At 37.4% G+C, this 26,752-nt stretch overlaps 1 protein-coding gene across 1 annotated transcript; it reads left to right on the plus strand.

The window, feature by feature from the left end:
* LOC109833412 (organic cation/carnitine transporter 3-like) lies at positions 15,733 to 17,477 on the plus strand. Its single transcript, XM_020401065.1, is given in 2 exon segments — positions 15,733 to 15,821; positions 15,824 to 17,477. Coding segments are annotated over 2 exon segments (1,515 nt in total). The 5' UTR covers positions 15,733 to 15,740; the 3' UTR covers positions 17,258 to 17,477.

Genomic DNA, 26,752 nt, shown 5'->3' on the forward strand with positions numbered 1-26,752 from the left:
CTGAAGACTGTTGTGTAGCTACACCATATCTAGCTGCATACTCATCATATAAGGTTTGAAAATAATTTCTAATAGCTAAATGATGAGTAGTAGTAGTAAGGGTGGATCCATCATCTAAGTCTATAATCTGTCCACCATACAATGATTGTAACAAACTTCGAAGGCCAATATCCTTCAAGCATGGATCAATAAGAACACCAATACCAAAAATATGAGGAATAGGCCTAAAATACTTATTAAATTTACTCTCCATTTGAAAAATTATATTTCCAAAAGTATCATCCATACGATATTTTGCAAAAAATTTTTGAATATTTAAAATTTGTAAAGCAGCTAAAGTAATAGTTGGATAATAACAACCAGATAATAACATAGTAGCATCATAAAAAACTTGTAACATCTCATTTAATTTACATATAACTGTCCATTCATCTTCAGTTATTCCATAAGCACTACCAGAGCTAGAACTAGAAGCATAAAAATTTATAAAATCATTTATAATTTCTTTATATTCTATTGCTACAGATAACATTGCATAGGTGGAATTCCACCTATGGTCAACATCTTTTGGAATTAGTCTAGGCTTATAATTTTTTCTTTTACAACATTGTTTCCATCTTTTAATTCTCATTTCAGAAGCATTATGCATATTAGTAACTGTTCTAACTTTTTCTATCATGGGTTTAATTTCAGAAAATGCACTTTGAACAATTAAATTTAAAATATGACAGATACATCTAACATGAAAAAGCTCACCATGACATGGCAATGACAAAGTTATTTTCAGAAAATCAACAGCTACATTATTATTACTTGCATTATCTAGTGAAATAGTAAATATTCTTTGATCAATTTCTAGTTGTCCAAGTTCTTCAACAATTAAAGGTATTTCATATTATTTAGATAGTTAATATCAAAATTTATTTAAAGTAAAAATGATGAGAAAATGGTGAGATACCAATGAGAATATCATTTTCAGTTATACGTGGTACGAACATGTAACCATATTGATATTGCTATTGATATACCAGAACTTATCATAGCCCTTTTTAACTAATTAGGAATTCTATATGTTAATTTTAAAATTTATTTATTTTTATTCTTTATGCTAGTAGATTAGATGACCTCTACTACTATTGGCTTCGTTTACATATGAACTTGAGCCTGTAAACATCATTAATGAATTTGAGAAGAGCTAAATTAGATTTAATCACTAAAAACCGGATGAAAATAGTTTGGATAGAGTTCTCTTGGAGTTTTTATAAGGTTAAGAGGAGAAAGAGCCGTCGAAATTGAGTTCGAGCGAATATGATATATGTTAGAGAATTTTTTTTTAATGAATATGGTTAAGAGGAGAAAGAGCCGTCGAAATTGAGTTCGAGCGAATATGATATATGTTAGAGATTTTTTTTTTAATGAATATGGGTTTCCACGTTTAAAAGTTAAGAGAAACTGATAATAATAGTTAGATTTAAAGGAATATTTCTTTAAATTTAACCGGTTTTAACTAATTGTAAATATTGTGATGATTTGAGGGATGTAATAGAAATTTTCATGATTTGAGTGAGTAATTTGTAAAAGTGCCTTTTTTAAAAAAAAATTCTCCATTTTTAAAGTGCTGCCTAAATGAGAAGTAAGTTATCTTGTATCCGAGAAATTCTTGCCTTTTATAAATCTAACTAGCGTTAACCAGGGGACCTAATAGTATATATTGTGATGATTTGAGGGATGTAATACAAATTTCCACGACTTGAGTGAGTAATTTTGAAATATTGAAGATTTGAGGGACCGATTTGGAAATATTGAAGATTTGAGTGTTACTATTGAAATAATCCAATGATTCACTCTTAACTTAAGGATCTAAGAGGAAAATTGGTAATCTATTCCTTTATACAAATAGGAGGATCAGAGATTCACTGTTCATGCTACAGTAAATGTTACAGTAGTATTTACTGTAGCATTATTACTGTAGCTAATAATTAATTAAAAATATTACTGTAGCACACGGGTATACTGTAACATTTAAAAGGTACTGTAGCAGAGCGGGATACTGTAGCACTTCCAGAAATTCAAAACATGTATATTAAAAAAGCGGGATTACTGTAGCAAAAAAATACCGTGCTTTGCACGGACCGCAAACTAGTATTAGTTAGATAACTTAGATTTGAGGGTTGCAATAGTGTTATGGGGATATTCCATGTTCTCTACACGTACGTCATCCCGAAAACAGTTGTTCCTTCCAGTCGGGTCGATAGCCTTCCTTAAAGACGACTCGAAGAACGGACTCAGCCGATCCTATCCATATCGAAGGATCACCAACTTAGCCCTAGTCGGCTGCGAGTCCCCCATGCTACTGAAGTGACCATTCCTCGCCCGTCAACTCAGCCCTGGTTCAGTTTTTTGGCTTAAACATCTAAAGCTCCTATGATAATGCAGAAATTAGAATATAATTTTGGATCAGTAATCTGAACGAAAAGCAAAAATTCAAGATGGTAGACGAGTTTGTTGAAGTTAATATAGGATTTCTTATACTTCCTTTTACCCAGTTCAATGTTCGGTTTTTTGGCTTAAACATCTAAAGCTCCTATGATAATGTAGAAATTAGAATATAATTTTGGATCAGTAATCTGAACAAAAAGCAAAAATTCAAGATGGTAGACGAGTTTGTTGAAGTTAATATAGGATTTCTTATACTTCCTTTTACCCAGTTCAATTTTCAGTTCAAGTAATACTATTAGAATAATTATATTGTCTATTTACTATAATATATTTTTCTAATTTAATTTTTTATTATGCTCTTGACTAATTTAGTACTATAAATATTTTATAAATATTTTTTTTGTAAAAAAGTTAGTTTTCAATCATTACCAAATATAGATTATTTAGTATCGTGTAATAATATTTTAGAAAACACTCTAAAAATAATACTAATTGATTAATTTAATTTATTTAATAATATAATACTAAGTAAATAGTATAATTCCTTATTTATGTGATATTATTAAAATAATTACATTATTTATGTGATTCAAAATTTATTTTATTTATTTAATTGCTTATAAAATTAGAATATAATTCTTAATAGTATTTACTAATATATTATTCTATTTTATACTATCACTTTAATAATTGGTTTAATTGGTTACCACTAATAATTGTGTATACTTATTTTATAAATTATTTTATTTTATTATTTTTAAATAATTAATAGTTATAATATTATTGATAATCATAATTGTTTAGGAAGGTGAGAAGTAATTAAAGGTTATATATTGTGATGATTTGAGGGATGTAATATAAATTTCCAAGTCTTGAGTGAGTAATTTTGAAATATTGAAGATTTGAGAGACCGATTTGGAAATATTGAAGATTTGAGGGTTAATATTGAAATAATCCAATGATTCACTCTTAACTTAAGGATCTAAGAGGAAAATTGATAATATTTGCCAGATTTGAGGGTTGCAATAGTAAGTTATATGAGATTTTGGGGACTAAATTGAAAATCTTAAATCTTTGAGGGGTTAAAGTAAAATATCCCAAGCTTTATATTGAAAAGTGAAAACCTAACCCACCCACGTTCTCACAGTCTCTCTCTCTCTCTCCTCAGTAGAGATTGTTATACTTATCTGATTAGCATATTTATGCTCCTTGGTTCTGTTGGTAATAATTATGTTGATTCTGCTTCTTATTTTATTATTTATATGCTGATGCTTCAATGCTGCCAAATAATGATCTTTAAAAACGTTAATTGTTCCAAACTTTGTTTATCTGGCCTTCTTTAGCCTGGAGAGGAGAACAATATTGCGTGCGCGCGCCCGCGCATTTACGCTATCTTATAACCCAACTGATTAGTTTTTAGTTTTTTATGTGCTCCGAGATTTCTACTGCTTTTTTCAATAGTGGCATGCATCATGACTTATTAATGCTTCGGCATGCTGCAAGCTTATTGTGCCAGCTAAAAACATTAGCCTTGAGTCCTTGACCTGATTGGTTCTTTCTGATGTAAATCTAAAAAACTTGCTAAACGTTTAGCTTTGGTCTTCTAATGCCTAGCAACATTATTTTCCAGTTTGGTTGGTTCACTATTGCAGTTTGTTTTGTTCCCCCACATACTTAAAGGACTTTCTGCTTATTAGGTTTCCTTACAAACTTATTGACTTTTTGTGTGATATCAGCTGTAACTCATTCCATGCTCTACTCTTTAGGATTTATATATTTTTATAAAAAAATTAGTAGTGTGATATATAACACAATAATGTGTTATATATTAATTTTAGGTGAATAACAAGTTAACGTTAGCCGTAGATCCCCGTCCAATAATTACTACCAATTATTTAGACTTATAATATAAATGGACGATTCCACTATGGGTATAAAATTTTATTTTATGCCGAAATGGATCGCTTAATTTATATTATAAGAAGAAAGAATTGGCATGTAACTATTGGATCTGTCCAGTTCGGACGGGTTAGGAATATAGTAGTGCATACATCTAACTTGGTATACTTTGTGCATTTTCATTTCTAGAAAATCTCGGTCGCACGTACTTGTTGTTCTCTGGGTACAATAAGCGTATGTTGTTATGTGTATCAGACTATTACTTACCGATTTCGGTCCATTACCGATACACATAATAACATCCGCACAGTGTACTTGGAGAACAGCGGGTAGGTGCTGCCGAAATTTTCTAGAAATGAAAATGCACAAAGTATTCAAAGTTAGATGTAAGCACTACTATATTCTTAATGGGATAGAAGCCTTCCTATGATAGCCGAGAGTGTTGTTTCAAATCAGGATTACTTATCATTGAGTGTTAGCTTTTACTTGGTATGACAATGAAAATTATAGAATAGTAATTTAATTTGATTGATTATTTGTTCAAATGAACTAAAATAAAGACTATTAAACTTAAGGCGACCTATGAAATATTGAATTAATTAATTAGTTTACCTATTATACAGATGAGAGAAGTTCCTGATAAGTCATGGATTGATATTCCTATATTTCAAAGAAGAGCGAAAGGTGATACTCGATATCGAGACGGATGGGAAGCATTCCTTGAGTATGCATATGATAATCCGAGGAAGGTAGATAATGATTTGTTGTGTTGTCCATGTAGTAAGTGCAGGAATAGGGGTCTGGTGGATAGAGTTGCTATACGAAGACACTTAGAAAGATGGGGATTTGATGAAAATTATAAATATTGGAGTTTTCACGGAGAACGTGAAGATATTGAACTAGATGATACTAATATAGAAGATACGCAAGCAATGTTCAACGATATTCCAGCAGTTGCAGAAGTCAATGAAGTTCAAGAAGTACCGGAGGCTGTTGAAGTTCCTGGAGATGCAGATGATGTCCAAAATACCGAAGATGTGCGTGACACCCGGGCCTACAAAGACTTAATGAAGTTATTGGAAGACGACGATAAGGATCTGTATGATGGTTGCACTGAGTATAGTAAATTGTCATTTATTCTTCAACTGATGCATATTAAGACCCTGAGCGAAATGGCAGATAAATATTTTCAAATGCTTCTTAATTTACTACGCAAGGTAATTCCAGACGGAGAGAATAGCATTCCAGAAAAGTGTTATGATGCAAATAAGATTATTGGTGCTTTGGGTTTAGATTACAATAAGATCGATGCTTGTCCTAATGATTGTGTCCTTTATTATAAGGATAATGAGAAACTTGAGGAATGTCCAAAGTGTGGAGTGTCTCGATGGAGAAAGAATACACGCACTTCAACCAGAAAGTCGAACGAGTCAGTGAATCAACAGAAAAAATTCCAGCGAAGGTGCTCCAACATTTTCCCTTAGTGCCTCGGTTGCAACGACTGTATATGACAAAAAAGGTAGCTAAAGAAATGCGGTGGCATAAAGAAAGACGTGTAGATGATGGTAAACTGAGACATCCAGCAGATGCAAAGGCATGGAAGCATGTAGATCAAACTTTTCCCTCATTTTCTGCAGAGTGTAGGAATGTCAGACTTGGTCTTTCTAGCGACTGTTCTAACTTTTTCTATCATGTGTTTAATTTTGTTTCCATCTTTTAATTCTCATTTCAGAAGCATTATGCATATTAGCAACTGTTCTAACTTTTTCTATCATGGGTTTAATTTTAGAAAATGTACTTTAAACAATTAAATTTAAAATATGACAGATACATCTAACATGAAAAAGCTCACCATGACATGTCAATGACAAAGTTATTTTCAGTAACATGAAAAAGCTCACCATGACATGTCAATGACAAAGTTATTTTCAGAAAATCAACAGCTACATTATTATTACTTGCATTATCTAGTGAAAGAGTAAATATTCTTTGATCAATTTCTAGTTTCGTAAGTTCTTCAACAATTAAATTTGCAACATTAATACCAGTGTGTCACTCTTCAATTGCAATAAAAGAAACAACTCTTTTAAACATTTTCCAACTTTCATCAATCCAGTGTGCTGTTATACATAAATAACCAGTTTGCACTCTAGATGACCAAATATCAGAAGTTAAAGAAAATTTACAGTTTAAATTTTTAAAATAAGAAATTATTTTTCCCTGTTCCTCAACAAAATATTTTAAAATATCACATTGACAAGTTTGACGAGAAAATTTTGTAAATGCAGGATAAAAACCATCTCTAAACAAATCTTCAAATTCATCATCTTCTACTAATTTAAAAGGAAGGTTTTTAAGAACAATAAACCTGATTACGCATTTCCGGGCTCGGGCAGCGTCATAATTCCAACTGCCGAGGGTACCTGAAGAGGATGATTGGGAAAGCATAGACTGCCGGATATCACCTTGTAGATTTTGGCCTTTGTTGTGTTTTTCAATATGCCGTTTGAGATGGTTGGTGCCGCTCTTATGATGAGCTTTGAATATCTGGCCGCACAACGCACATTTCGCATTCTGAGAGATGATCCTACCGTGTTCATCCTTGGTGACGTCTATCTTCTCAAAAAAATTCCATACATCAGACCTCGGCCTTTTTGGAGCTCTTGGTGCCGTAGATTCGTCGCCACCAGATTCAGGATTAACACCGGTAGGATGAGGAGTTGTTGTAGGAGGACTCATCTCTGGATCGGTAGGAGTTGCATGTTGCTCTTCATAATCAGACCCAGAAGCCATTTGTTGGAAGTATTAGAAAATACAAAAGATTATAGGATAGTATATTAGTATGAGATAGTATAAGATTGTATAAGAGAGTAGTAGAGAGAGAAATAGATGAGTTTTGTTGTGAGAAAATGAATTGAAACCCCCCCTCTATTTATAGAACCAGCCCCCTAGGTAAATGACCACCCGGGCCCGGACCCGGGTTTTGCCCGGGTTTCCGGGCCCGGGCACGACCGGGCCCGGCCCGGGCCGGACACCGGGCCGGGCCCAGGCTCCGGACTTTTTGGACACACCTACCTACAAGGGCCTCTAGAGTAGCATGCAGATTAAAATGTGATTAGTTTAATGCCATTTGATCATAACGAAGGCAAATAACAGATCCAAATCGTATGGAGCTTGCGGATTTACTTTAAAAATTTACTAGTGTGCACCCCGTGCAAAGCACGACCCCCTATTTTGTTAAGCACTACATTTTGAACTTACCTCCCTCTAAGTTTTAATACATTTGATTTAATTATTGTTTGTTTAAAATTAAAAATCTTATCTACTCCTTTATACTTAAAGAATGGTTTAAGTTTTAATACATTTGATTTAGAAATCATATCTACTCCTTTTTACTTAAAGAAGGATCCAAGTTTTAATATATTGTATTTGCTTTATTGTTTATAATATAGTAAATACTATAGCATGAACAGTAACTTGGGATGCAGAGGACCAGATTTGATGTGTTGTTCATGTTATAGTGTTTAATGTAGCGTTTACTGTAGCACGAACAATAATTCTTTGGATTCTCTATAGAGGAGCATATGCCTTTTCAAGTGACAACATGTGAAATCTGTTAGCTAAAAGGATTTGGCCCAATAAGAGAAGCACAATGGCGGTGCCCCTAACATTCGATGCCTATCTTCTAAACTTTATAGGCCATAAAACGTGGGCCAAACTACTAGACCTATGAAAATTCGTAAAAAGGGTTAATTACAGATGTACCCATGTACTATCGTCAATTGAACTTACTATCCTTGTAGTTCTATTGTTGCACATAGACCTCCTGAGACCTCCTGAGTAAAAAAACATTTGACCCTTTGTAGGAGGTCTATATGCAACAATAGAACTACAGGGTAACTTCAAACATGATGATAGTACATTGGATTTATCTGCAATTAACCCTTCCTAAAAATGTGTATTGTGTAACTTTTGACTACGCAAGTATTTATAACTTAAAATAATAATGCAAATCCGATCTAATTTCTGATAGTGGAGCACTCTTTAACCTCAACGAGGTAGTTACTACTCTAGCTATAAGGCATATTATTAGAAACAACTTTCACATAATAAGAAACTTATCTGGTTGTTATCCTCTAATTAAACTGGAAAGAGAAAATCACGATAATTTATTATGGTTAAGTTACTAACAAAGATAATTACTAATAATTAAAATTTAGGTCATGTTTTTTTTATAATGAGAGTACTCTTCTAAAATAGCCCGGGCCAACATTTTTAGATTAAGAATGTTTTTCTATCTAGTCTAGACTATTCTCAAAGAGGGACTACTTAATACCTTAGAGGGGGGACTAAATTGAAGTCACCTCACCCTCACCTTTATAATCTTGTTATTAAACATCCAAGGGGATTAAGAATTTATAGACAAAAACGGCCCTCTGCTCTTTTATTTCATCCATTTTTCCTGTGATTTTCTTTCTTTCCGTCTGGTTCTCGTTTTCTTTTCGTGTGTGTGTATATATATATATATATATATATATATATAGTATATATATAGCTATATATATATATATATATACTATATATATATTATATATATATATATATATACTATATATATATAGTATATATATATATATATAGTATATAATATATATATATATATATGATATATTATATATATAGAGAGGAGAGAAGAGGAGAGAGACTCCTATCAACTTAAGTTGATATATCCACCAAACTTCCTAGCCATCACTTTGTTAATATAAAAAACATTTTCACTATCATGTAAGGATCTCTAGGCAATATAGTGGTTAAAAAGTTTGGTGATAATGTTTTGCGTATCCACTTAAATTGAACACAAGTTTTACTCATACACACACGGCATGTCTTTTTTCCAAGACATTGCTTTGATGTGGTTGCGGATCTCATCGAGCAGAGATGAAAGTCCACCAAGAAATATTTTTGGTTGTTTGAACACCTCTCCAAGGCATATGTTCCCTGATACAGATCAACAAATCCTTGATCGAATACAATGAAGCGTTTCAATATGAAGCAAAAGGGTTTGTAAGGCCAGCCATGGCACATTGAGAGCATTTCATGTCTTTTACTTAGTGAGATTTTTGTTTTTTTTGTGTTTGTTACATTACTATTTGATTGAAGAAATTACAGAAACTCAGAAAAATCAGCAGAGAGTTGGGTGTCGACCGCGCGGTCGACGCAAACGGTGCACCGAAGCTGATGGGAATCAGAGTGCGTGGCGGTCGACCGGCGCAGTCGACCGGAGCTGGTGGCGGTCGACCGGCGCGGTCGACCGAGGATGACTGTAGGATTTTCTGGCTCTCGGGTTTGATGATCCGGTGACGGTGCGGTCGACCGCTGAACGGACCTGCGCGGTCGACCGCCACCGTCGACCGACCGTCGTTTTGGGCTGGGCTTTCAGGTTTTTGACCCGTTTCGTTTTGTAAGCTATATATATCTAAACGCTGATTTGTTAGGGTATCAAAAGGACGATTTTGAGCAGCCTCTAGAGAGGATTTGGTGGCATCCATTGTGGGAGAAGCTTTGAGAGAATCAAGTGCTTTGTTTTAGGGTTTGGTCTGAGAGATTTGTAACCCTATTTGTATTCCCTTGATTTTCTTAGTAGTAAAATCTCCCCCCTCCTTGCCCGTGGATGTAGGCAACTTGCCGAACCACGTAAATTTTTTGTTCTTGGCTGTAATTATGGTTTGCATATTGTTTGTGGTTTAGTTCGAGTTATTGTTTCGTGTTGCCTAGAAAGCTTCCGCCGCGGCACAACAATTGGTATCAGAGCTAGATCGAAACATAGGAGATGGCAAGCACGTCAGGTTCATCTCTAACTAAGGCGATACAGAGTCTGAGCATCAATAACACGAAGATTTGATGTTCCGAAGTTCGATGGCAAGACAATGATTTTGATTATGGAGGTGTTAGGATGATGGATGCTTTGGATGCACAGAATTTGGAGGAGACTCTTGAGTTAAAAGAGAAACCCGCTGAGTTGGAGGATAAGGTTTGGAGAAAGATGAACAGTAGAGCTTGTGGTGTTATTAGGTCATACTTGACGCCGGATCTTATTTATGATGTCATGAACGAGACGTCGGCGAAGAAGATGTGGGAAACACTCAATGAGAAATATCTTACGAAGAGTATTGAGAATCGCCTTCACTTGAAGAAGAGATTTTACCAGTTCAAGATGAAGAGAGGAGTTTCCATCAGAGAGCATGTCAACAATTTCACTAAGCTACTTTCAGATATGGCCAATGTTGATATTATAGTTGAGGGTGAAGACAAGGCGATGCTACTTCTGTGTTCGTTGCCCGAAGATGATTATGGTACGTTCGTTCTCACTATGATCAATGGAAGAACTACAGTTAGCTACAAGGAGGTGACCTCAGCTTTGGTGAACTATGAGTTGAGGAAGAGTGATGGTGAACCCTCCGAGAAGGCATCGGGAGATGCGTTAGCAGTTCAAGGCCGAGATCCAAACCGTCGCCAGCTCAACCGCTCAAAGTCAAAGAATAGGAGTGCCTATAAGAGTGTTGGTAGAAATCAATGTCGGTATTGTAAAGAAGAAGGACATTGGAAGATTGACTGCCCAAAGTGGAAAGAAAAAGCTGGGAAGAATAAGGGGAAAGCTGCACAAGCTTCAGAAGTGAATGTTGCAAAAGCTATTGGTGAGCATTCAGATTCAGATTCTTCAGGCTATTCATGCCCTGCTTTACCGTCGGTTTGCTATGCGGATTCCACGGAGTGGATGATGGATTCGGGAGCTACATATCACATCTGCCCTAAGAGGGAGTGGTTTTCTAGCTTTGAGGAGCTGGAAAGAGGGGATGTCGTGCTTATGGGTAATGATCACGTATGCCCTATTGGTGGTATTGGTTCAGTCCGGATCAAGATGCATGATGGTGTAGTGAGGGAATTAAAGGAAGTGAGATTCGTGCCACAGTTGATGAAGAACATCATTTCTCTTGGGACTTTAGAGGCAGCAGGATATCGAGTGATCTTAGAGGATGCTACAGTGAAGGTCACGAAGGGTTCTATGGTGGTGATACGAGGTGTCAGGGAAAACAACCTATACTACTTGAAGGGCAAGACAGTTACAGGGGTTCTGGCAGCTTCTATCACTACAGAGGAGGACACTACCACCTTATGGCACATGAGACTTGTACACACAGGTGATAAGTCCCTACAGTCATTGGCTAAACATGGGCTATTGAAAGGTGCTAAGACCTGCAAGATGGAATTGTGTGAGCATTGTGTACTTGGGAAGAAGACTAGAGTGAAGTTTGGCACCGCTATTCATAACACCCGAGGTACATTAGATTATATTCACACAGATGTTTGGGGTCCTTCCAAGAACACATCTCTTGGTGGGGCCAACTATTTTGTCACTTTCATTGATGATTATTCCAGGAGGAATTGGGTATACCCGATGAAGCATAAACATCAGGTCCTGGATATTTTTGTGGAGTGGAAAAAGAAAGTGGAGCTGCAGACAGGTAGAAAGGTGAAGACTCTACGTTCAGATAACGGTGGAGAGTACAAGAGTGATCCGTTTCTGCAGTTTTGCCGGGATCACGGCATTAGAAGACACTTCACAGTTCGAGAGACACCGCAACAGAACGGGGTGGCTGAGAGATTGAACCGTACCTTGCTGGAGAAGGTGCGGTGTATGATGACGCAGAGTGGATTGCCTAGATCCTTTTGGGCCGAGATGTTAGTTTATGCGAGCCATCTCGTGACAGGTTGCCGTGCACTGCGATAGACGGGAAGACTCCTTTGGAGCGTTGGTTTGGTTCGGTGGCTAGTGACTATGAGTCGCTTCGGATATTCGGGTGTCCAGCTTATTATCATGTCAGTGATGGTAAATTAAATCAGAGAGCGAGGAAAGCAGTCATTGTGGGATTTAGAGATGGAGTCAAAGGCTTCAAGTTATGGGATCCACAGGACAAGAAGATAGTTATTAGCAGAGATGTCACATTTGACGAGGCGTACATGATGAAGCCTCGAGCCCCTCAGCATGTGGAGGGAGACCAGACAGGAGAGATATCACAGCAGGTGGAGGATGATGTGACTCCACCCACTCCAGAGAGCATTGTATCCATTGAGGCTCCTACAGAGGTGACACTGGGAGGAGATGAGATGACAGATGGGCAGATACAGGATACAGTAGATCATGGGACTCAGGAACAGGGTCATGTTCAGAGGACCATTGCAGCAGATAGACCGAGGAGAGAGATTCGTCGGCCAGCTAGGTATAATGATGTCATGGTCGCATATGCATTATCAGTGGAGGTCGTTGATGATAGGGTCCCAGCCACATTCAGGGAGGCAGAGTCTAGCCCCGATTCGATCAGGTGGAGGGAAGCTATGGAGGAGGAGATGCGGTCTCTTCAGAAGAACGACACTTGGACACTTGCACATCTACCTAAGGGTAAGAAAGCTATTGGTTGCAAGTGGGTATATGCGAAGAAGGAGGGATCTTCTATTGGGGACATTCGGTTCAAAGCCAGATTGGTTGCCAAGGGATATGCACAGCTTGAGGGCATTGATTACAACGAGGTATTTTCACTCGTTGTGAAGCATTCGTCGATTCGGATTTTATTGGCGCTGGTGGCACAGTTGGATTTGGATTTGGTCCAGATGGATGTGAAGACAGCCTTTCTACACGGAGATTTAGATGAGGAGATCTACATAACACAACCCCAGGGTTTCAAAGCTACAGGAAAAGAAGATTTGGTTTGTAAGCTGAAGAAGTCTCTTTATGGTTTGAAGTAGTCACCAAGACAGTGGTATAAGAGATTCGACGGCTTCATGATTGGCCGAGGGTACACGAGGAGCCCATATGACCCATGTGTTTATATGCACAAGCTACAGGATGGTGAGCTCATATATTTGCTTTTATATGTTGATGATATGCTTATTGCTTCCAGGAATTCTTCAGCTATTCGAAAGCTGAAAGAGGAGTTATCATCCGAGTTTGAGATGAAGGATCTTGGAGAGGCAAAGAAGATATTGGGTATGGAGATCGAGCGAGACAGGGTGAAGGGGAAATTGAAGCTTACACAGAAGAGCTACTTGCAGAAGATGTTGAAGAAATTCAGCTTTGATGGCAATGCAAAAGCAGTTAGCACACCATTGGCTCCCCACTTCAAGCTTTCAGCGTTGATGTCACCTGTTTCAGTTGAGGACAGAGATTATATGTCGAAGGTCCCATATGCTAGTGCAGTAGGTAGCTTGATGTATGCGATGGTGTGTACGAGGCCAGATTTGTCACAGGCCGTGAGCATGGTATCGAGATACATGCATGACCCCGGGAAGGGTCACTGGGAGGCCGTGAAGTGGATTCTACGGTATGTTCGAGGCACCGTGGATGTTGGTTTAGTGTTTCAGAAGGATGAGAAGGACGGGCAGGCTTGTATTGGTTATGTGGATTCAGATTATGCTGGAGATCTTGACAAACGCCGGTCTACGTCAGGTTATGCTTTTACATTGGCAGGTGCACCTGTATGTTGGCGTTGCACGCTTCAGTCCACAGTGGCTCTCTCTACTACAGAGGCAGAGTATATGGCGGTTACTAAAGCAATTAAGGAGGCTTTATGGTTGCGTGGATTATTGGAGGACTTGGGGATCACTCAGGAGACTATTCGGATATATTGTGATAGTATGTCGGCTATCTATTTGGCGAAGAACCAGGTTTATCATGCGCGCACGAAACACATCGGCGTCAGATTTCACTTTGTTCGGGACGTCTTGGATGATGGAGATGTCATATTGGAGAAGGTCCACACAAATGACAACCCTGCAGATATGTTGACCAAAGTTATTTCAGGAGTAAAATTTGGTCATTGTTTGAAGCTTTTGAACATCCTTCAGTGCTGAGGCCTTTGGAGGCCATTTGGGTGAACTACGTTCGGCTTGATTCCTTGGGCAAGAGGATACGTAGGCAGTCTTTAGATGCAGCCGGTTTGATCAGTTGATCAAGATGGGGGGAGATCGTGTTTCAGCTCGAGTATTGTTCCTGGACCTGTTGAGGAACTATTGGATGGTTTGGTGTCGGCTCAGTTTTGGTGGAAACATTCGCCGAGGTGGAGAATTGAAGGAATTTCAGCATCAGCAGCAGAATCAGGTCGACCGCGAGACCTGCGCGGTCGACCGCACCGGTCGACCGACGTCGTTTTGGGCTGGGCTTTCAGGTTTTTGACCCGTTTCGTTTTGTAAGCTATATATATCCTAAACCTGATTTGTTAGGGTATCAAAAGGACAATTTTGAGCAGCCTCTAAGAGAGATTTGTGGCATCCAATTGTGGGAGAGCTTTGAGAGATCAAGTGCTTTGTTTTAGGGTTTGGTCTGAGAGATTTGTAACCCTATTTGTATTCCCTTGATTTTTAGTAGTAAAATCTCCCCCCTCCTTGCCCCGTGGACGTAGGTAACTTGTCGAACCACGTAAATTCTTTGTTCTTGCTGTAATTGTGGTTTGCATATTGTTTGTGGTTTAGTTCGAGTTATTGTTCGTGTTGCCCTAGAAAGCTTCCGCCGCGCACAACATTTGATGCTTTTTCTTTTGAAGAATTTAATGTTTAATTAGTATCGAATGACATGTTCAATTGTTTGGAGGAGGTCATGCTCACCTAAATTTTAAACTTTTGCCAAACAGATAAACTAATACATTATTAGTTAATTTGAGGGGGCAAAAAAGTTATCCTCATTATGATATTAGTCCGAACGGTCATAATCCCTAAAAAAACACAAATTTGGACTATTTTAAAGTAGTCCGAGTCTTAGTCCTTGTAAAAACAAGCATTAGACTGGAGTAAATAGTCCCATCATAACTTAGTGCGAGAAATACAATCCAGATATAATCATACCCCCAAATCCCAAGATGAAAAACAAACGTGTCCTTAGTAAAATAAGCTTAGGTAAGTAGGTAAACATATTAAAATCGGTTTTTCTATAGAGTGCCCTTGGGCACTCTATAAGAGAGGAGAGAGATAGAGAGAAATGAATAAAAAGGGGGGCCCCTGATTTGCATTGGGATCCTCTCTTCATTCATTTCTCTCTATCCCTCTCCTCTCTTATAGACTGCCCAAGGGCACTCTATAGAAAAACCGTATTAAAATAGACCATGTGTATGATGATCTGATGACTAATTAAATAAGAGAAGTCGAGTTATAAAACAACGACGAGCTGGAAGTGCGAGAACTAGCCTGATGAACAATCAGCAACAAATGTGACGCAATACAAAGCCTGCTGGCTCTTCGGTCTCTGGGTCCCCACTCGCTTCCCGAACCACCCCATTAAATCAATCTCTTGAAGTTACTATATATTGAGCCCCTTCTTCCTCTTTTCTCTCTGTACGCAGTGGCAGGCTCAAAAAATGGCTGATCAAGCTCCCCTGCTAGAGAAGAAACCATCATCCATTGATGACATTATTGAGAACTGCATCGGCTCTACAGGCTTCTGTTCTGTCAACTGTTTCAGGCGATTCTTGTTGCGATGGCGTGGTTTTTCGACGCACAGCAAACCTTCATCAGCGCATTCACTGATGCAGATCCCTCGTGGCACTGCATCAACAAGACCGATTGGTCGTGCACGTCAGCTGTTAGCCCGTGCAGCTTGCCTGAAGGCTCGTGGTCGTGGGACCAGCCTAAGCACGCATCTGTCATCTCCGAATGGAGCCTCCAGTGCTCTCCGCCTGCGCTTGTGGGTCTGCCTGCATCCTCATTCTTTATGGGATGTCTCGTCGGCGGTCTTTCCCTTGCAACGCTGGCTGATTCTCGACTAGGTCGAAAGAAAATGCTTGTTTTTACTTGTTTTACTGTGAGTATAACTGCTGGTTTGGCTGCGGTATCGCCTAATGTATGGGTCTATTCGGCGCTCCGGTTCATCTGTGGGATAGGACGTGCGACTGTCGGTACGAGCGCTCTCGTGTTGTCCACGGAATTGGTCGGTAAAAGATGGCGTGATCGGGTTAGTGTAATCGGATTCGTTCTTTTCACTTCTGGATTCTTGTCTCTCCCTGCTATCGCTTATTTCAACAGAGGATCTTCGTGGAGAAACATATATCTCTGGACTTCCATCCCTTCTTTCTGCTACATCATTCTTATATGCTTCCTGGTAAATGAATCTCCGAGATGGCTCTTCGTTCGTGGACGAAAAAATGAAGCTATCGACACCCTAAAAAGTATCGCAAAATCTAACGGATATTTTATCAATACTAGCTTCTCAAATCTACATATCGCTGAAGAAAAATGGAATGTAGATCTGTACTCAGCATTGAGGATACTATACCAAAAGAAATGGGCATTCAAGCGGCTAACCACGGTCATGATAGTAGGCTTCGGAGTCGGGATGGTATACTACGGTATGCCTCTGAACCTAGCCAATCTAGGCTCCAATCTCTACTTGAGCGTCACAATAAACGCATTAGTCGAACTTCCTTCAACGTTGATCGCCTTATTCCTCATTGATCGAATCAGTCGAATCCATTCAATATTAATCTTAACCGCGATAAGCGGCATAACCAGTATCGCGTGTGTGCTGTTGGCCGCCGGCGGATGGAAAATGGCAATGGAGGTAGTCTCATACTTCAGCGCGTGCACGGCGTTTACCCTGCTGCTTATCTATAGCATCGAGCTGTTCCCGACTAGTGTGAGGAACTCTGCGATCTCAATGGTGAGGCAGGCGCTCGTGTTTGGTGGAGTTTTTGCGCCGTTGCTGGTGGCGGAAGGGAGGAAACGGAGGTTCTTATCATTCGGAGTGTTTGGATTGGTGATCGCATGTTGCGGGATGTTTGTCTCTAGTTTGCCGGAGACAAGGGGGAGGGGGTTAACGGATACGATGGAGGAAGAAGAGTGCAAGGAGATTGCTTCGTCGAGTTATATGAATCCGTAAGTTGTCAGACTATTGAGTCTCTTCAGCGATCGTCTTATTAATCAAACAAACCTGAAATTGGATGATAAATGTAGTATTGATCACATTAGAAATGAATTATAAGCGATTGTATTGGTTATGAAGCGCTATGTCACGTTACAGGGATTGCAGTACCATACAGATATGCGTAGTCGTGCGCGAAAAAGGATCCCAGGATATATATATATATATATATAGCTTTCTTCCTGTTTCCTTGCTCTCTGTTTAAAGATGCTTGAATCCGTCACTTCCGTAATGAAATTGGCTCACGAGTGCCTTTTTCCGATTTGAATCTATAATATACGTTAGGAAAAGTCCCCATTTTAGTTTATGGGACACATTTTTTTTCTAAATTCCAGAAATACCCTTTACACTTGGAGGAAACTACGGAAATACCCTCACCTTTGAAAATTATTAAGCGAAAATGCCCTCTCAAATGAGGAAGGAAAAAAAAGAAAATACACTTACATTTGGGAAAACTTATGGAAATATTCTCACATTCGGAAAAATCAATCGAAATATAAAATGAGAACCTAACAAGTCACCCTTTCTTTCTTTTTTTTGGTTGGGGCGAGATCACGCAAGTATTGCGTGCACCGGGATACTAGTGATAATTAAAATAATGATGGGATAATTGAGAGGGAACATGTCTCTCAAATATCTAATCCGTGAGCTGTAGAAGGTTAAATACGGATGCTGGAGACATTTCGACGGAGTCGGTGTCCTTTTGCCCTCTTTTACCGGCAAACAATGGGCTATGGCATTAAATTTATAATTCTAGTTCCCACTTATCATAAATGTGGAGGAATAATTATATCATTACTATATTACAAGATTACATTTTGATAACCAATAAAACTATTCAGCATGAATATTTATGCGCCCAGTTCCCTCATCTTTGTAACCTTCAAGAAGAACCAGTAACTCTAACTCTAGATAAAAAAAAATTCTACTTAAAGGTGGGTAAAACATCCAGACAAAAAGATCTCATCTTGGATAACTTTTGAGTAGAATCGTAGCCACACCATTCTATTTTCTTTTCTTTCTTTCTTTTTTCTTTTTTCCTTTTTTCCCCTCTTTCACAAGCGGACGGATAACATGTTGGAATTGGGGTGAAATCCAAAGCTCGTGCAGGCAAGGAGCTCCGGCGAGCTTGAGATCCAGGCAAGCGAGTGTGGGCGGCGACTCAGGCGAGGTCGATGACAAGACCAGGCGAGCTTGTTGCGATCGAGCTCCAGGCGAGCGTCAGCTTCAGGCGAGCTCGAGGTCGTCGAGGTCCAGAAGCGTGACGGGCGAGATCTGTCGACGAGTTGTAATAGCTCGAGCACTGCTGGCGAGTTTCCCAGGCTGTCGACAGCTCAGCTAGGGTTTCCTTATAAAAGGGAACCCCTAGGGCTCGGATCCGTTGCTCTCTTCCCTCTCGCGTTCAGTTCCTGACGGTAGTAATTTTTTTCCCTTTTCTTCGTTTCTTTTCTCCAGCGCTCAAGATTTTGAGGGGAGATTTAAGAAGTAAAGAGAGAATTAAAAAAGGGATTTAAAGAGGGAATTGTCACTGTAGCTACAGTGACAATTAGCTGATACGGGTGCATCTTCTCTTTAAAACTTAGCGATCCTCATGGAATCTTGAGGATAGATGATTCTCATGATAGCATGAGAATAGGGGTGTAAAACAGTACAGTGGAACGCAGGTGAAAGCGTGGAACGAGACGACGAGCAGCAGATTCGAAGAATCCAGTTTTCAGCTCGTGAGTCGACTCATACATGTACATGAGTCGACTCATCAGGTTGAGTCGACTCATGCCTGTCATGAGTCGACTCACGAAATCAAGCTCTGTTAGCAAAAGTCTCTGACCAGTCGACTCATCGGTTATGAGTCGACTCATATGAGGTCATGAGTCGACTCATAACTGTTCATGAGTCGACTCATCGGAGCTTTCCTGGTTCATTTGGGTTTCTGTTCACACGAATTCCTGTTAGTTTTAGGCTTGGTTATTTACCAGATTACCATCCACGTTTGTACACCTATATAAATAATTGTTTTAGGGTTTCTAAGCAATCGGAGGTAATTAAGAGAGATACTAATTATTGTATTAGAGTTTAGAGAGGATTGAGAGGTTGTTCTCGATTCTAGTGAGATTGTGAGGGAGAGATTTGTAATAATTGATTCTTCATAATCTAGAAAATGTATTTTTCTTCACCATACTAAATTATTCTTGTGTTTTAGTTGTCTTCTTCTCAACCCACCTTTTGGTAATTCCGCGACCAAAGGGTGCTCGCACGGCGACTCGTATCAAGTTGGTATCAGAGCAATCAGATCCTGTGAAGGGGGCATTCTGTGTATGGTCCTTACTCGATCACAGTACAAGAAGTTTGGCGAGATCCTTATTTCCTTGGAAGAAGTCTAGAAGATAAGGAAGGAGAAGATGGCTGAAGGAGACAATTCAGCGAGGATTGATGCATTAGAAAAGCAGATCGAGACGATAGGTTCGACTCTCACATAACTCGTCAGTCTTATCCATAGAGGTGGCAAACAAGGTGAATCTTCTTCGAAGAAAATTATTGAGTCCGATGTGGAGAGAGTAGATTCAGATTCCAACGAGGAGGAGGAGACCGTTAAGGCTGTATTGTATCAAGAGGGTGAGAATTCTTATTAGAACCTGAAGATCGACTTCGGATATTCCTGTTTATGATGGGAGTGTTGACGTCGAGAGGTTTGATGACGGGATCGAGCGGATGGAGACGTATTTTACTCTTTATGGCTATTCGTCAAAAGAGAAGATTGTGTTCGCAACTTTGAAGTTTTCAGGGCATGTGTTGACGTGGTGGAAATCTTACTGCAAGTAGGAGAAGAAGGCGGTATCGTGAAACAAGTTCAATGAGTTACTCAGGAAGCAGTTGTTGGCCTTCTTGTTTTGATGATGATTTATATTTATTCTAGATAAACAATATGTTGGAGGATGGATGGAATCGAGCATTCACGATCATATCAAATGGAGGTTGGCGGAATTGTGGAGTAAAGTAACGTCATTTCAAGTTAAAGATCTAATTACAAGCTTCTTCCGCAAAGTTTACCAAGTCATGCTCATTGAAGACCTTCATCAAGCTTGGGTATATTTAGTTTAGGTTTTATATTATGTGTGTTAATACTTTAAGCTCAATCATATATACACACACATATTTTGTTCTTATATATATAGTTATATATATATACACAAGTTTTGGTTCTTGGCTTTTAAGTTTAAATATGAAACAAATACATATTCATATATATATACATGTTTGGTTTCATATGGTAAAGTTGTTTATGTACACATGTATTTATAAGTTTTACAAAATACATGAGTTTTCACAAATAAAAATTTCAATTTGAGAAATTCTTTTTCTAACATGTTTGTTTTTATGTTTACAAACATTTCGCAAAGTTTCATCAAGTTTGGAATTGATTTGTTATGTTCAATGGAATTTACAAAATCATGCTTTCATTCGTGCATGTTCATGCATGTTTTTACAAAACCGATGAGTTTTCATAAATGGAAAGTGATATTCAAGAAATTCTTTCTTTGACATGTTTATTTTCATAAATGGAAAGTGATATTCAAGAAATTCTTTCTTTGACATGTTTATCTATATGTTTAGAAACTTCTCTCAAAATTTTATCTCTCAAAATTTTACTATTTTTGGAGTTGATTTACTGTGCCTAATTGATTTTACAAAATCATGTATCAAAGCAGATTTTTAGAAACTGTATTTCTGTATTCAAACATTTATTTCTCTCAACTGGAAAATTATTTTTCATAAATTCTTTCTCTAACATGTTTTTATACATGTCTATAATCTTCCCTCAAAATTTCATAATTTTTAGAGATGTTTTACTATTTTTAACCGATTTTATAAAAACGGATATACCTGCTACAGTACCGCCGGTCGACCGACGGACTCTGTGCGTTTTCTCCGTTTGGAACCTGGATCGTGGTCGACCGTGAGAATTTCTGATCGACCGCCGCTCTGTTAGAATTTTCCAACGGCTATTTTTGTTACCGTTGGCTGGGCTTTTTTTGTCATTTGTTTTGGGTTTTGGCTGAGGTCTTTGGGAGGCTATAAAAACTCCTTTGATCTCAGATTTCAATAATTTAAGAGAATGTTTTAAAATAGTTTAATAAGGGTTTAAACTTGTTTAGTGTTTGTTTAAGTTTGGTTTAAGAAGCTTTTAAGCAATTGATGGTTTGAGTTTGTGAATTCAATTTCACAAGAGCAAGTGGGGATCATCCTTTGGTGTTTGAGCATTCACTCTTCTCCTACTCTCTTGTCATCTTTAGAGAAGTGTTTCTAAACTCATCTAGCAATTTATTATTTTGATTATAATTTCTATAGGCTAGATTTATATTGAGTTTAGTTTAATCGTTTTATTGATACTCTTTGCTCACACACAACCTATTGAGCTTAGTGTATTTACATTCATAGTATAATTTGGGGTTGTGGGTTTATGACTAAGAGTTGTGCTTAATTGAGTTCTCACCTTGTTTAGAGAACAATCAAATTGATTTATATTGTGCTTAATTGTGAGGATTCACTTGTAATACACTTGTACACCGAGAGAAGTGTGTGGTGAGAAACGGGGTCGAATCCAAGAGGAGTGGCGTCGATTGACGTGCCTAGGGAGAGGTTATAACCGAGTACTTAAGGAGGAGGACACGGGCTAGGACCAACACTTAGTGTGTAAAGTGTGATTGCATAGTGATTATATTATGAGGTGTAAACGTTGTTCGGGTGAACGTAGAAAACCCGGTTGTGATAGTAGAGATCTCCTCGAGGTGAGGAGCGGAGACGTAGGTCGTGGGGACCGAACTCCGTGATCATATCGTTTTGTTTGTGATTGCATTGGCGTTCTTATTCTTGTTTTCATATCTTATATCGCCTTTGTGTATTGCTCATCATATTACCCTATCACTTGTGTAGATTGTTTATTTTACCCTTGTGTTAGTTCATATATCCTTGCTCATATATTTGTAATATCTCATTGATAGGATATATTCATTTGTTCATATTGCCTTATCCTAGCTAATGTATCTTATTGCATTTTATTCTTGCTAGGATATTTTGTTATTAGTTTTAATTGGTATTTAATCGGATTAGATTAGCATAAGACCCTAATCACCCCCCCTCTAGGGTCTAACAATTGGTATCAGAGCTTGGTGCTCTTTGATTTAAGGTCTAATCGCCTTGAGTTAAAGATCCAAGTTAGCTTATTGTGCTAATCTATTTTTGAGCTTTATTTGTATCTTGCTTGCATACATTTTCTTATTATGGACATACATTGTGCATCTTGTTTAGGCTATGATCCTATTGTTGCTCCTAAAATAGATAATCTCCCATATGACCAATGGTGTTCTAGATTTAACATATTTGTTAGATCTAAACAATTCGATTTATGGGAAGTTATTGAAGATGCTTATATTATACCCACTTCGGAAAAATCCAAGTGGAGTAACAATGATAAAAGAATGTTTAATATGAACAAGCTTTTGTTAGAATATTTGCTTAATGCCTTTGACTCGTCCTTTTCTAACAAATTTGTTCATTTTGATAGTGCTTACAATTTATGGAAATTCATAGAAGCACATCAATGCAACTTGGAGGAAATCCGACGTAGTTTGGAGGATTATTCTTCAAGTGAGTGTGGAGCATCACTATGCACACGGCCACTAGGCGATAGCCCTAGTGTGGTAAGCGATTCGGAATCCGATAGTGATATATCTATCAATGAACTCGCATGTGTATATGATAGGTTAATGCATGCCTATACTAAGTTGCATAATAATTTCATTGATCTTAAAAGCAAGCATGTTAATTTAAAATCCGATCATGAATTGCTAGCATCAAAATTTGATACTATTGCTAAAGATAATGTGATCATTAAAGAAAATAATGAAAAATTAAAATTGGATCATATTACCTTGACTTCCAATGTTGCTAGCTTAATTCATGAGAAGAATGATGCCATGTTAGAAGTAGAGTCTATTAGAAGTAAATTTACATCATTTAAAAATGATCATATTTGCTCTACTTCTATTGACAATGCTTCTATGCCTAATGATGAGTTGAACAATATTAAATATCGCATTTCATCTTTAGATTCAACTCTTAACACATGCATTGTTAATAACGAGAAACTTATGGACTTATGTGCAAAGTCTCGTGCTAACTCTTCAAAACCAAGCACTCACTATGCACATATGTATAGCAAAGTTTATAAATGCTCAATTTGCGGTCGTAAAGGCCACATTGCTAAATTTTGCTATGATGCACACAAATCTTCTAAGACTAATGCCTCTTGTGCATATCATAAGGCTTCTTCATCATACACTCATGCACATGCACATAATGTTCATCATAAGCATGCTAGTGTGTATCATTGTGATCTTTGTGGTCGGTTTGGCCATTTGGCAAAGTATTGTTTTGATTTGAAAAGGAATTCTAGTTTGCCAAATGTTTCTAGTAGACCACAAGTGTTTGAATGTGATATTTGTGGTAGATTTGGTCATTTGGCTAAGTTTTGTTATGATTTGAAAAAATGTTCAAACTTGCCAAATTTCTCAAGTAAACCACCTTTGTTTAATAAGGTTTCTCATTTGCAAAATAAATTTAAAAGACAATCTTCAGTTGCAAATGATTTTCGTGCACGCTCACTTGGTCAACACAAATCTTTTCACTCTTTTCATTGCACGAATTACAATCGAAAGGGTCATTTGAATGAATATTGTTTTGACCGTGCTAGTGCACCATATGTGCCCAAGAGGGTTCATAACCCTAGGGCTTTGAGCTTCATTGATAGAGGTCATATCCCTAAATCTTTTGGTACCAAGAATACTTGGGTACCAAAACAAATTTGATTTTAAACCAAGAACTTTAGTGTTTTTATTTTTTTTGTCTTGGTTTTGAAAATTATGTTTTAAGATCTTTTGGTTATGAAAACAATTTTTTTTTATCAAATCTTTTGTTTTCATGATTATTAGTTTTGATTTTGATGAGAGGTTTGTATTTATATAACCCCCCGGGTTTATTGGGTGTTTATTCCCAAATCATGTTTACCGGATGCTTAAATGATTATATGGGTTGGAACAAGCTCAATAGCTTGATATAATTGTTGCCTCTCTTAAAAATTGTGTTTTGATTTGTTGCTTTTGAATTCATTATAATTCACTTATATGATGATATTTATGTGTTTGTGCTAATGGATCATCTATTCGTGCTTTATAATGTATTCTATGAGTGGTTTGATCAAGTTATGTAAAGAAAATTTTTCTTTATTGATCAAACATTGTTTTTGAATATAAACTTTGATTTATGAATTCTTTTGGTTGATTTGTTTTCATTTGAAAACTTTTTGCATGATTCTCATGTTCCTCTTCTTTTGATTTCATAAATCTATTCTTTTATATGGTTTTTATATTTTTTGTGTTAATGAGACACTATTTTCATATTGACATATTTATATGTGTTCTCATTATCTTCATGTATGTGAGTAAATTTTTAGCATATTCATGTATGCTTGCTCACATATGTTTTGCCATGATCTTCATCGCATATATTCTATATGGCTTTTTGATAGGGGGAGCAATCCCTATACTTGTTTGATACTCACCTATGCTTATTGATAGGGGGAGCTTTCGCTCTCTTAATCCTTTTGTCCCCTTTTTGATGTTGTCAAAGGGGGAGAAATATTGTGAGTATATTCTTTCTTGTTTATATGCATGATATATTATACATTATAGGTTCATTTCCTTCATGCATATATTCATTTTTGTAAATTGTTTGTCATCATCAAAAAGGGGGAGATTGTTGGCCTTCTTGTTTTGATGATGTTTAACAAACAATTTACCACTAATGTTGTTTGTCTAGTATTTGTGTTTTCGTATTTATTGTAGACAAACAACATAGTTGGAGGATGGATGGATTGCGCCATAACGACGATATCAAATGGAGGTTGGCGGAATTGTGGAGTGAAGCAACATACAATTCAAGTTAATATATATATACATGTTTGGTTTCATATGGTAAAGTTGTTTATGTACACATGTATTTATAAGTTTTACAAAATACATGAGTTTTCACAAATAAAAATTTTAATTTGAGAAATTCTTTTTCTAACATGTTTGTTTTTATTTTTACAAACATTTCGCAAAGTTTCATCAAGTTTGGAATTGATTTGTTATGTTTAATGGAATTTACAAAATCATGCTTTCATTCGTGCATGTTCGTGCATGTTTTTACAAAACCGATGAGTTTTCATAAATAGGAAGTGATATTTAAGAAATTCTTTTTTTGACATGTTTATCTATATGTTTAGAAACTTCTCTCAAAATTTTACTATTTTTAGAGTTTATTTACTGTGCCTAATTGATTTTACAAAATCGTGTATCACAGCAGATTTTCAGAAACTGTATTTCTGTGTTTAAACATTTATTTCTCTCAACTGGAAAATTATTTTTCAGAAATTCTTTCTCTAACATGTTTTTATAAATGTATAGAACCTTCCCTCAAAATTTCATAATTTTTTGATCTGTTTTACTATTTGTAACCGATTTTATAAAATCGGATATACCTGCTACAGTACCGCCGGTCGACCGATATTTCCACCGGTCGACCGACGGACTCTGTGCGTTTTCTCCGTTTGGAACCTGGATCACGGTCGACCGTGAGAATTTCCGATCGACCACCGCTCTGTCAGAATTTTCCAACGGCTATTTTTGTTACCGTTGGCTGGGCTTTTTTTGTCATTTGTTTTGGGTTTTGGCTGAGGTCTTTGGGAGGCTATAAAAACTCCTTTGATCTCAGATTTCAATAATTTAAGAGAATGTTTTAAAATAGTTTAACAAGGGTTTAAACTTGTTTAGTGTTTGTTTAAGTTTGGTTTAAGAAGCTTTTAAGCAATTGAGGGTTTGAGTTTGTGAATTCAATTTCACAAGAGCAAGTGGAGATCATCCTTTGGTGTTTGAGCATTCACTCTTCTCCTACTCTCTTGTCATCTTTAGAGAAGTGTTTCTAAACTCATCTAGCAATTTATTATTTTGATTATAATTTCCATAAGCTAGATTTATATTGAGTTTAGTTTAATCGTTTTATTGATACTCTTTGTTCACACACAACCTATTGAGCTTATTGTATTTACATTCATAGTATAATTTAGGGTTGTGGGTTTGTGACATTGAGAGTGAGCTTAATTGAGTTCTCATCTTGTTTAGAGAACAATCAATTGATTTATATTGTGCTTAATTGTGAGGATTCACTTGTAATACACTTGTACACCGAGAGAAGTGTGTGGTGAGAGACGGGGTCGAATCCAAGAGGAGTGGCGTCGGTTGACGTGCCTAGGGAGAGGTTATAACGGAGCACTTGAGGAGGAGAACACGGGCTAGGACCAACACTTAGTGTGTAAAGTGTGATTACATAGTGATTATATTGTGAGGTGTAAACGTT

Source organism: Asparagus officinalis, chromosome 3, assembly GCF_001876935.1.
Source record: "Asparagus officinalis chromosome 3, Aspof.V1, whole genome shotgun sequence".
NCBI classification, from domain to species: domain Eukaryota; kingdom Viridiplantae; phylum Streptophyta; class Magnoliopsida; order Asparagales; family Asparagaceae; genus Asparagus; species Asparagus officinalis.